Below are 13,532 nucleotides of genomic sequence, written 5' to 3' on the forward strand. Positions count from 1 at the left end.
TACTATAACATTAAAAAATACCCCTAAATCACCACACTGCTAAAAAAAATGAAGAAAAATGTTACCGATTGGTATTGCTATCGTTGCTTTCTAATCATCCTTTTACAAGAGAACAAAACATTTAAACCATATGCCGTTTATTTTATTCAGTATATTTAAATATACGCATTAGAGACTTTTTCCACTAATGTTGATTACTAGAAATATCAAGTCGGTCCTTTTCATCCTTTGTCTGAATAAGAAATTTGTTCTCTTTATTGCGACACTAGCTACTGCCTACCCGCTTTGTAACCACTGCGTCCACGCGCTGCACCGTCTAGGCTACTTCCTGAAAAAAAGATAGAAAGAAAACAGCCTACTACTTCGTTACGACTGCTTTTTATTTTATTGTGAGCAACGACAGACGTTTCTGTCACCAAACTACCATCAGCTATTCAATTTTGAACATTATAAACGAGAAATGTCAATTTGGGACGGTGGCTTCAGCAGTGCAAGGGCAGGTCCGATTCAAACAGGTGGAAAGAGTGGGACAGTACTAGCGCGTGACGGCGGCTCGTGAAGGCAGTATTACAACCCGCATGGCGTTTTTGTTTGAAACATCAGTATTGAAATAATTCGCTCAATTCGTTTTTGCTAAGCATTCTCACGCCAGTAGGCTATGACATCAACAGGCTTGTGCCACATCCCGTATTAGAACGCTCGCGCCGGTCGTTTAAAAAGTGGGCCGTTAAAGTCTGTTACGCTGAGCTCTTTTTGTCCCTTCCTGGAGCCAGGAAGGTTTGCGTATTTTTTTACGTTTACGGTATCGACCCTCGGGGTTTTTCCCACTTATACTGGTCCTCGAGCCGTTTACGCACAGGTGGGAGATACCCGCTTGGTAGGACGGCCCCCTCTCTCAGTTCCTCAGCGGATGATGTGAGCAAGTGACATTTGCCGTTGAGGTTTGGGACAGTAAGCGAGGCGTCTCTGCAAACAGGTGTGCGACTGCCCGAAACAGGCACACATAATACGACTTTATTTCGCCTTGTTTAGCGGAGGCGGACCTCCAGCACCGGTGTCGAAGCGATCCATCCTCGTAGCGGGACAGGGAGAGGAGGGGGAGTCTACTATCATTTTCAGGCGTTGTAGTTGCATTTGGTCGTTCGAATAGGGGCACGCGGCTCACAAAGAGGAAGGAATGGCAACTAAGAAACCATGCGCGGATTTAACAAAAAGGAGCCGAAGTCCCGTCGTGCTGGAGGCAGAGATGTTCAGCGAATTTCAGGACTGGTGTCTCCGGACTTACGGAGACTCGGGTAAAACAAAGACCGTCACACGCCGAAAATACAACAAAATCATGCAGACCCTGCTACAGAACGAGGAGTCCGACGGTGTCTATGTCGACAACAGCCACATAAACGCCAAATTCAAATTCTGGGTGAAGTCCAAAGGCTTTCAGGTCGGCAGCAACATCTTGGGCGAGCACAACAAGAAAGAGGCATCGGGGAAGCCCGTCCTGTACGTTCCTGTCAAGTCTACGGTAAAGTGCTTTTTTCCACTTGACAGTATGTGAGTGATTTGTGTCTGTGTGTATGTGGTTGTGGGATTTCAACTCTCAATATGGGTCTGGCGATGCTTTAGACCTTTCTCAATATGCTTCGGGACAGCGCTCGTTTGATTCCACCTACGCGCAACCCACATTGCTGTGCGCAACTTTTCAATCTTACACCTCGGGTTGACCGAACATATTCATCCCTCACCCCAACCGGGCAGAACAGCCTTACTCTTGAGAGCTGGCTGCCATAGCAACGCCGGTCCCTCTAAGCAATAACGGCGCGGCGGTGTAGTGGTACGACGAATTGGCATGACGTTGTCCTGCTGACGGGATCGGGACGGGATGTCATAGCAAATCACAACGTGGCCCGTTTTTCAATCATGATATGAAATCATGATAGCCTAATGTTGATTGAGACAACGTGATTTTACTCACTATGTTTTTTGTCACTGGATGATTCGATTCGAAGCGGCAGCGCGAGTGTGGTGAGCTCGTGTACCCAATTGCTGGGGATGCCGGGGCGCAGATGGGTGCGATAGTTTTCCCGAGGGGCTAACGACATGGTGGACGTTAAAACACAGCTATATTAAAGTAAATTAATCGGTATGTTCCGGTAAATCAGTGTTTGAGGGACTTCAGCTGCTCCCGTGGACCACTTGAGGGTCTCGCGCACCATCCTTCTGTGGGCATCTGACACTCGCGCGCTCGCCGACCAATGTGTCATTTAGAGCGACATTTAACAAACATTAAACACTTAATAAAAACAGCGTACTTTGAGCAAGTATAATATAAAATTCTCAACTATGTTAAGATCGTCCCTCGTACGTTTTTATTCCGGAGAGGGAGAGCACTTGCATTGTTCTGTGCCGGATGAGGGCGGAGCGGACGGTTGGCACCCGTTGCTCTGGTAACCTACCTGTTCTGCTCTACAATGCTCGCGTTTTTTCCACACATCCCAGGACTATGACAGAATCCATCATTAGAAAGACAACCAGAGCAGAATTTCATTTAGAATCAATGTGATGCACCAGGAATGGACAAAAATTCTGCACCCCAAGGATGAGCGAGGATGTTGGCGTTTATTTTTTTTACGATGCATAACTGGCATTTGGTCACGAAGCTAATTTAAAGCTCCGGTCTGGCCAATAATAGTTTTAATAATAGTTTAATAGACATTAATGGTTATCATGACCTATTACAAAAAGGTTTTTTTTTTATCAGAATATAAAAAATGACCAAATTTAATGGCTACAGTAAAGGCTGAGATATACATGCAAGTGACTGTTTTCTTGAACACTAGGAGGTCCTCGACTACCACTGGTGCATTATGCCATTCAAAATGTCATGAACAGACACCATTTTGAGTATTGCCCTCAAGGGGTCCCACCAGCAGACCTTTGTCTGCCATCCAAGAGGGACTGACTCCCCAGAGACTGGCACACCTCAGCTTGAGAAAAATAAGTACTCAAATTAGGAGCAATGGTGACAAGACTGTTTTTAATGAGTATTTTAATGGCTGTTCATACATGTTTCACTATTCACATAAAATCCTAGATGTCTGACTGTGCATATAAAAACACTAAAAGGATCGGTAATCATGGAAATGGGAGCCACCAAGTGAGCCTTTCGATCACATTGTAAAAAAAAAAAAAAAAATAATAATCATTTAACTTTTCTTTTTAAATAACCGAAGCTAAATTAGCGCCGATTAATCCTCGTTAGCAGATAATTGCTATGCAACCATTTGACAGCTCCTAACAGGCAGCTCCCAGCGTGCTTTTAATTTATAAGACTGTGTTAAGAAGAAATGAGGCAGAACTCTGAACATAGTAATGTCTCCCGCCACAGTTAACCCTTCACACAGATGTGTGGGTTTAACTACCAGTCCAGTGAGCCTGTGGCAATTACAGATCCTCTATCCATAAATTGCTCCTGTAATGGAATGAATGTGCAAGTCAGATGTGAAAGTGAAGTTCATGATTACACATATGAATTACTTGTTGAGAAATACGCCCCTCCCCCCAGAATACACGCACATTTCTCCACCCACCACTTTCTCTCTCTTACTCTGAGCTCCCTAATACTGTGTTTGTTTTACCCTTCATCAGTCATTCTGTCTCTCTGTGGAGCCTCTGTGCATCCTAATACAGCCTCATATACACTACACCTCACATATGATCTGTCAGTCACACAGATGACCAGTTCTGTCATATGGAGGAGGTTATCTGGCCTATGGCCATATACATACTGTATATATATATTTATAGGCTATATATACTGTATATATGTATAGGCTATATTCATACACACACACACACACATATATATATATATATATGCCCATATATATATATATATATATACACACATATACACACATATATATATATATATATATATATATATATATGCCCATAGTAAATGTAAGTTAAAAAAAATGATGAAATATGAAATGACATTCATTCGATTCGTTCAAACGGCTGATTCATTCGGGAATAAAGTAAAATATCTGTGTTCGACTTGAAGCGGCGCTGTGCAGACCAATTGGTTTACTTTATGACTTCAAAGTACCACGAGAGGGATCGCTCTCGCAAGTTGAACATACCTAATGGCTCTCTTTATAAATGGGCCATTAAATCATTGGTTCACCCGATTGTTTAAAACGCGGATTCATTCAGAAACTAAACACTGCTGTGTGTTGCTCGGAGATGCACAGCAGTTCTGCTCTAGCTTTTATATGTAATATTTTCGTTGGAAAAAAGCAAGAACAGACAATTGTGTAAAATATATCACAATATTAACTTATTATTTATTGAATATTGTATGGATAAGTCAAGATAACATTTGCAGTTGTGGTATTTGGGATAAAAACTGCACTTGTGTCATATTGTGCTCGTTACTTGTATGACATTGCTATATCATACCTTATAGGCCTATATATGTGTTACGAACTGCTCCGAGACACGAAGGTTGAGGATCCAAATGCAGTTTTATTGAAAGGGTAATGCACAATCGTAGTTGAAAACAGGCAAAGGTCATAAACACAAACAATAACAGGGTCATAGGGGCACAGGCAAAAACTGAGGAAACCAAGAAACCCAGACAGAAGATCAAAAACCAGGAGAATGCTTGGAATTGCAGTGTTACACTAAATAAGACTTTGCAGAGAATGACAGAAAGAACCAGGCTTATATAAGGTGAGTAAACAAGATGAGACACAGGTGAATGTGTGATCATGGCTGTCATCCGTCTTGGTAAAGGATTATGGGGAATGGAGTCTGTGGATGTGTCGTGTATCTGTCCGGGTTGGAGTGCCCTCTGATAGTTATTCCGGGCACTCTCACTGGTGATCGTTACAATATGAGACAAAAACTCATACAGGGGCATTTTTGCCATGACATCTTGAATTTTAGGGGCATTCTAACTACATCACGCAGTGAGTTGTTGCCCTGTATCATGTTCGTCTCCAATCGACTATATGAAATGTAAGATGAACTAGCCTACGTAGGCAGGGCAGGGCAGGGCAGGGTGGGTGCATTAAATGTGTTAAATTGTGTTAATGCGTTATTTTTCCATAACTAATTAATTAATGCAGTAAATCGACAGCCCTAATATTTTTATATTAATTATGAAACATGGCAGCTTTTAAAATAAAGGGCAATGAATTCAAGCAACTTAGGTCATTTCATACCCACCATGCCATTCTCTTGACCAATAAGCATTCCACAATGTGTCCAAGAACAAGGAAGCGCAACCATCAACACACGTACACACTGAGCGTGTTCACATCAGCGTTATTATCTCATTAAGGACTGGGACAGTAGGGGATGCTTCCCAACCTGCTCTATGTACACAAATTATACAACAAACAAAGAAAGAAGAACAAACAAAACAGAGCAGAATAATAAGAGGAACAGAGGCAATGGGGACCTTTTTACAGTAATAAGATACAGAGAAAGTGGCACAATATCTCTGTGCTTCCATTTAGCACTATACATGTAGCTAATCGTTTTCATCTTGTAAAAGTTTGGTTTTTAAATACAGCAGGTTTAAAAGAGGATATTTTGATCTAGAACTGACATGTTCGTTGAGGTTAGTTTGTGTGTATGTGTACATTTACATGGTTAATTCCTAGTTCAACTTTTATTTCCTGCTTCTATTTTTGTGTTAAGAGACAGTGTACGGGAGACTACACTGTTGCTTATCAGTCACACTCTCTCAGTCTTTTCTCTTTATCATCAGCAATAAACACAAAATTGACTTCACCCAGAGTGTTGAAGCAGCACCCCCCCATGTGAGCAGTGTCTTCCCTTTTACCTCCCCCTGGGTGGCAGGGCTGCAGGGTGCCATGTTGTGGGTTGCAGCCCCAGTGCAGTGTGGGATGCAGAAGAGTGGCGGAGGGCCTCTCTGATGCGGCTACACCATGGGTGTGCCAAGTTTCAGTGTGTGGGGGTGAGAAGGAGGGGGACCTGATAGAGCAGGGGATGTTTATCCTGTGTGGTTTTAGGAGAGTTACACTATCACTGGTCAAGGAGAGAGAGAAAGAGAAGCGAAAAAGACACCAATAGCATATAAGTCGAGCGGCCCGTTGCCCGTGCAATTCTTTCAGCGCACATATCATTCATAAAGCTATTAAATATGTATTTGTTGTGTCACAGGCCCACTGTAGACTTTGTTTCATGAGAGTGGTGCTCAATTCAGCTGCAGGGCATCACAAGCTCGCTCTGCTCTCTGTCTGTCAAACTCTTTCTCTATGTTGCTTTAATATTCTCTCTCTCCCTCTCTCTTGATGTCTCTCTGCTCTTTCTCTTTGTTGCTCTCTTTCTAGTGAGGGGGAGTAACTTCATTTATCACCTGTTATGTCCTGTGGCTAACATTGGGAGCAAAAACACACTTACATGCAGTAAAACACGCAATATCATATTTAGTTGCAACCACAGATTCACAGGTGCTCAGAATGAAAGAATTTTAGGTTACTCATTCAGGTTTTTGCTTTTGTGACAGTAGATTCACTTATAATGTCACAAAAGATTTCTGTTTCAAGTAAATGCTGTTCTTTTGAACTTTGTATTCATCAAATAATCCTGGAAAAATATATCACAGTTTCCACAAAAATATTAAACTGTTTTCAACAGCACCAAATCAGCATAAGAATAATATCTGAAGGATCATGTGACACTGACGACTGGAGCAATGGCTCGTGCAAATTCAGCTTTGCCATCTGCCATATTACCGTTTTTACTGTATCTTTGATCAAATAAATGCAGCCTTTGTGAACACAAGAGACTTCTTTAAAAAAAATGTATCTTACAAATCCTAAACTTTTCAACATAGGCTATATGCTTATGCATCACCCAGTTGTCATATACATATGTTTTTAGACAATCAGAAGTTTTCTCTTCTTTAAAAAAAATAAAATACAAAATTTGCTACAACTAATTTATAGTTTTAAATTGCAATAATAATCAGTGATTATTGAGGATATATCATGTAACAATTTTATAAAATATAAAAATGTTAAATATTATAAATTATACGGTAACACTTTACAATAAGGTCTCATTTGTTAACATTAGTTAATGTATTAACTATCATGAACTAACAATGAGCAATACATGTGTTACAGTTTTATCTTTGTTAATGTTAGTTAATAAAAATACAGTCATTTATTATGTTCATGTTAGTTCACAGTGCATTAACTAATGTTAACAGATTAAACTTTTGATTTTAATAATGTAGTGATGTTGAAATTAATATTAACTAAGATTAATAGATGCAGTAGAAGTATTGTTCATTCTTAGATCATGTTAACTAATGAAACCTTATTGTAAAGTGTTACCAGTAAATACTATCATTTTATTCAAGCTATAAATTAGACACTTTTTACAACTGCTGCATAATGTACAAAACATTACTGATTTATTTGATGCCTTCTGTTCATTCTTGTCATTTTGATAAAGCCTCATATAGTCACCAACCACTTACATCAACCATTTCAAAACTGTCTTACACTAGCCCTGGTTCATCCATAAGCGTTTATTGTAAAACCTCCTTTAAAACACATCTCACAGTCTGCTGCATTTGCACCAAATGCTGACAATAACAGATATACTACAGCCTACTGTAAGACTTCACACTGCTCTCCTACCACTCGCACTCTCGTCCCCCCCTCATCTGTCTCTGTTGATTTTCAGAAACTGATGAAGAGTCCAGTGAGAGGGAGACTTTTTAAAGATTTTTCTTATTAAGGGGGCAAAGGAGAAGAAAGGATGCTGCAAGATTTTAAGTGAGGGAAATGATTGCTTTCTGTTGCTATGCCAACGGAAACAGAAATATCCTCATTGCCATGAATGTGTGTGTGACAGAGTGAAGGTTTAGCCAGTGTTCTGCAGTATGGGCCTATGGCAAGACAACCATGAGCATATTCTGACTCTCTGAGCTGGGGGAAATCACCTGGTCAAGCGTTCGAGACTCACTCAATCCATCATATCTACTGAGGGATAGAGATGCTTCAAAAGCATACAGGTGTTTCAGAAAACCTTAGGTGTCTTACATCATATCTCTTACCTAATATGACTTATCTGTTGAGAAGCTTGGATGTCAGATGAGTGAATTTTTAGGTATAAAATTGAAAGACAAGTTTTCACATTTTGCATGGCCAAGGTGAAACTAAATATTTATGATTTTTGTTGGTTTCTTGCCCGAGAGTTGCTGAGTAATACGACGACTAGGTAGCCTAATAAATTTTTTTTTTTTTTTAAGTAAGCAAGACGGTAGATACATTAGGCTTGGTTAAAAATATCAATCTCTTTTTGATGAACCGACATTGATTCTTAAATCTTAAAAGAATAGATTTTTTTGGGTCTATGCTGTTTTCAGTTGATGCGTGAACAACTTTTTTGTTTTGTGCTTTGTCAGTTTTGATATGAAACAAAGTCTTAGCTTTCAAATTATGTACATTTTATTATGAAATATAAACTCAGTTCAAGCAAAGTGGCAGCACGGAGCACAAGTGAACCAATCATCTCTTCCTCTTAACTTCTAGTTACAGTATAGCACAAAAATAAACATGACTGTACATCAAAAGGTATGTTGGAATCGCTTAATCAGTGTTTTCACTGCGGAAAGACGTCAATAAAACAGCTTGATAAAATGTGATGTGTATCAATATTTCTATCATGACAACTCTCTGAAGATTTTTATCATGGTAATTGATATGACAATGTTAATGTATTTGGTCTTGGAGGAATAGATCTGTTAAGCTCTTGCTGCTGATATTGATTATTGCTAATGTTGGCTATTGCTGCTGTTGCTGCTGCAGAACAAGTACAGGAACTTGCTACTCCCAATACATACACCGATACGCTGCTGTTGAGCATGTAAGACATACTGCTTCAATACAAATAGCATGTATAAAATTAACCGTATATGCATATTACATATTTATTATATTTATATGTAACCTGTTTAATATTTAATATACGTTTTAATAAATCCGTCGTGAAAACAGGTTCCTTGAGAAAAATTAACATGTACTGTACCTGATATATATCTAAAATGAATCGAGATTGTAATTGAATTGCAAGCTTGTGAATCAAAAACAAATCGAATCTTGATATTTTTGCCAATGCCCAGCCCTACTTAACAGAATACTTTGTAAAAACAAACGGTAAAAAAAAAAAAAAAAAAAAAACTTTAAAGCTTTTCTCTAATAATTCTTTGAATAAGAGACAATGAGGGGGAAAAAAAACTTCAGAACTAACACCTTCTCTAATGCAACATTGCTGTCAGCTGTTTTCATCAGCGTATGTGTGTTTTTGTGTGTTTTTTAGCATCTACCCTCTCTTGCTCAGAACTCCAGGTCAGCAGAAGGCTAATCTGTGCAGAGAAACACTCTCAAGAGACGCTCTTGTCCGGCCTGCAGGGATCAGGAGACACTGTCCTCTGTCCTGAAGGAGTTGCTTCTCTTGGCGACTGATCTCAAAAATACACACATATCCACTCAAATGACTGCTGACAACAGTATCCAAACTCAAATGCGCGAAGAAGAGAAGGACTTAAACTGTAGCAAACCACTTTTCGATTCCATTATTAGCATAACACTGAGGAAGAAAATCAGGCAAAAATCTCATTATGATAAGTGATTAATTAGCGAGCGTATCTGCAGAGAGCCTTGGAGAAAAAGGGATCTAAACAGACCTTCCCTCAGCTCCACTCCCCGCCCCTCCAAAACCAGAGACACTCTGTGTCTCAACAGTGGCCTTTTATCTACCAGTCATTTGCATGAATGCTAACAGTTTTGCATGATGCATTTGCAATAGCAGGTTACGACATGAAAAGCCCACAGAGTACACTGTGCTGTCCACAAGCAACATACAAGGCAGCCACAGTGTCTACCGACACAAAGGCTCCCTCTATCATTAACACTGACCCAAAAGTCCTTAAATCAGTTCTTCTTCTGAAAGTTTAATATGACAAAAACTCAATAACTCTAAGAAAGATACTTTTATTCAACTTAAAAGTCACCAAGAATGCGTTTATTTTATCAAAAATACAGTAAAAACACATTTGAAATATTATTACAATTTAAAATAGCTGTTTTCTATTTTACTATATTTTCATATGTAATTTATTTCTGTAATGCTGAATTTTCATCAGCCATCACGCCAGCCTTCAGTGTCACATGATCCTTCAGAAATCATTCTAATATGCTGGTTTGGTGCTCAAGAAACATTTCTTATTATAATCATCAATGTTGGAAAACAGTTGTGCTGCTTAATATTTTTGTAGAAAGCATGGTACTTTTTGTTAATGTTTCTTTGATGAATAATAAGTTCAAAAGAAAGAAAAAAGTACTGTTCCTAAACTTTTGAACAGTTATACAAGTTAAAAGTTGCTTAATGAAGGCCATCTGCTGCTTATACAAACCAATGATTGATTTAAGTAAAAGTTTGCATTGTTAGCTGCCAGCAATCATTTCAGAGGACACTTTTTTTTTTTACCATGTTACCAACTAGATTCATTAAGAACTGTTCTGATTGTGCTACCACACACACACACACACACACACACACACACACACACACACACACACACACACCACTTGATTGACCCACTTCAGTCTGTCTCTTAGAAGTGAGAAGCCTCCTACTTGAAATGGATGTTTGATTCAGAAGTAGGTGATCTGATCTAGTATCCTCTCTCCTCTCCTCTTACAATTTCCCATCTTTTATGCTATTGTCTTTGAGGTTTTGGGATTCACAAAAGTAGAATCTGTCCATTTGTGTGAACCCTTGGGTCTGAATCAGTAGGAATGTAGGAGGAATGTATAAATGTGAGAAGCAAAGTTATTTACATTTAGGTACATCTGCATGTATATGTACATAGTCAGTGTGTGTGTGTGTGTTTGTTTTAGTGTGTACCGCATGTGCTTGTGTGTGTGGTGAGAGAGGGTCGCGGATGGTGCTGCTCTGGTGTTCCTCCCCTCGGCTCCTTCTCTCTGTTGCCATGGAGAGACCGTTCTCCTCTCCCATAGGAGAAGAAATTAACACCATTTTTAACTGGCTCCAGGGCCTCCCCCCTACCAGAGAGAGAGCTCCTACAAACACACACTTGCACACCTACACAGATAACCACACACAGACACAGTCCTGGTACACGCTGCCTCCCTGAGCGGATTTGGGAGGATGTGTGCATGTGTGTGCGATCGTATAAAAGCTTTCCCCATCTCTATTCTGGGAGGATGCAGCTTTGGGACAAAAGAGTGTCTCACTCCATCTCCCCCTCCTCATATTCACCCTCCCTACCCTCTGTGCCACTCTCTCTCTCTCTCTCTCTCTCTCCTTTGTAATTAACTGCTGCAGTCTCTCATTAGCGTTGTGATCCTGTCCGGTTGTCTCACTGTCTGCACCCCTCTCCCCACCACGCAATTACACCATGACACCAGGGTCACGTGACCCAGCAGACACCTCAGAGCATGAACAGAACACGTTTATACCCGCATGCAAACAAGTGTTTTATTTTCTGTGGTTTAGCCGTATGTAGGGCCGTAGCCACTGTAGAGCTTGAGGTTTTCCGATTAGTGGTTGATTAAAATGGGTTTTTTCAATGATTGATTCTTGAAATTCTAGAAAATCTTTTTTTAGATTTACTTTTGACATTTATGCCTAGTATGGAGAGCAGTCAGGAAGCAAAGTGTGAGAGAGAGGGGGGACGAGATTGGAAAAGACCAGGACTCAGTCTCAAACTCACCCGAAGTGCAACCACACTATGTGTCAGAAAGCTGTCCACGAGGCTATCAACTACAGATTTTTGTTTAGATCATCAGGTCATGTGACACATCGAAATGCAAATTTTTGTCCAAAACCAAACATCCTGGACATACTGGCTCAGAAAACAGAAAATATTTTTGTGCAACCACACCAACTTTTCTACCTAAATAAACTTGGATCTTTAGTCAATGACTTTCCATTTGCAAACTCATTACACTTTGTAATGTGACTTATTTTTTAGTCAAATTTGATATTTAATGAGAAAAATACTGGAATGCAAGTATGCTAAAATGTGCATTAATAATGTAGCTTAACATCATCCAATAGCTAAGTGATGTCAGTTAAAAAGGAAACTCATTTTAGACAAATAATTAAAAAAAACTACTAAAATTGGGTCAATTTTGATTTCATGTTGACCTTTGCACTCTCACAACAGTGTCTGCTATCCTGCTTGACTACCACACATAAGGAACTGCACATCAGACACACAAAAAAATACTTTTAAGGGAGCACGATAGAGACCAAAGCTTTGTAGGGACAGACTAATGCAGATGACAGTTAATGATCAGTTGTGTCTGGGTAATGTGGGTGCAGGGAGTCAGATGGAACTAAGGGAAGAGCCCGTTCAAGGAGCTGCAAGCGTCCGTCACACCCTGTCAGAGTCAGAGAGAGAGAGAGAGAGAGACGAGGGGAGAAAGAAATGACTGGCTGAATGAGAGGTAGGGTTAGGAATGAGGAAAGAGTGAAAAGTGTAATATGGATTTAATGGAAGAGCATCGTGAATGTACAATGGAGAGGGTGGGGGTCAGAGGATTGAAAAAAAGGGGATGAGAGGAGAGGAACGGAGCGATTACACTTCATCTTTCCTTGACCTTCGTGCACAAAGATTCACATGCCGCACCCCTGCCCTGTAACCTCCTCTAAATCTCCCACCTCCCGCTGAGAAAACCGGTCTCTACGATTTTAGGTCCATACCTTTTGCTGGCCTCACAGTGTAGAGATGGTACTTTTAAGAGGTGACCTGTTATCAGATTTGCAGCAAGCTAATCTGAATCACCTGCATTGTTGAAACAGTTCCTCTCTCACACATGTGCACGCACACACACACACATACATTTCTGGCTCTTGTAATACAAATATTTTCCCCATTTTCCCTCAAGCACTATATCAATGTAATGTGCTATGGCAGCTTTAACAAACAAAGCAATTCATAAATATACTGCTGGATATTAAGTGTCTATGTGTCTGAAAGCAGACAACACTAAATGAACTCATACTGTATTATAATTAGTGATGTTCGCTGAGGCTAGCATCACTATAACTATTGCTCATATGGGTGGGTTAGAATTAAACTTCGGACAGAGGTCGCCCTGCACCATTCATCGAACTGCACAGTTCGATGAATTATATCTCAAATTGTGCGGCTTGTGCAGAAGAGGAGTGATATTACTTTTTAAAGCAATCTAACTTACATTTTAAAGAAGTAGGCCCTATAATAACATATATAATAATAAGTAGTCAATTTTCTTTAGAAAATATACAAATAAAAATTATTCTTGACCCCAAAAGAGACTGATATTTTATTATTTGAATAAATAATTATTATTATCTGTGTTTGTTCATTTACAGTGCTGTAGTTTATTATTGCTTTAGTTTATCTGAACACTGATAAAGCTAATGTGTGGGGCAGCAGTAAGGAAAGACTATAATGTGGTGACACCACACAG

General features: G+C 39.7%; 1 protein-coding gene across 2 annotated transcripts in view; it reads left to right on the top strand.

The window, feature by feature from the left end:
* The first annotated feature begins 311 nt into the window (after positions 1 to 311).
* nol4la (nucleolar protein 4-like a) overlaps positions 312 to 13,532 on the top strand; it is a 38,553-nt gene continuing 25,332 nt past the window's right edge. The window contains exon 1 of one of the 2 annotated variants that reach the window (XM_056261059.1): positions 312 to 1,519. In XM_056261059.1, coding sequence (XP_056117034.1) covers positions 1,178 to 1,519 — 342 coding nt within the window. In that variant the 5' untranslated portion in view covers positions 312 to 1,177. The remainder of the gene's footprint in view (positions 1,520 to 13,532) is intronic. The other variant, XM_056261057.1, reaches the window with a different exon arrangement.

Source organism: Rhinichthys klamathensis, unplaced genomic scaffold, assembly GCF_029890125.1.
Source record: "Rhinichthys klamathensis goyatoka isolate OS25496 unplaced genomic scaffold, OSU_Roscu_1.1 h1tg000180l_1, whole genome shotgun sequence".
In the NCBI taxonomy this organism is placed as follows: Eukaryota; Metazoa; Chordata; class Actinopteri; order Cypriniformes; family Leuciscidae; genus Rhinichthys; species Rhinichthys klamathensis.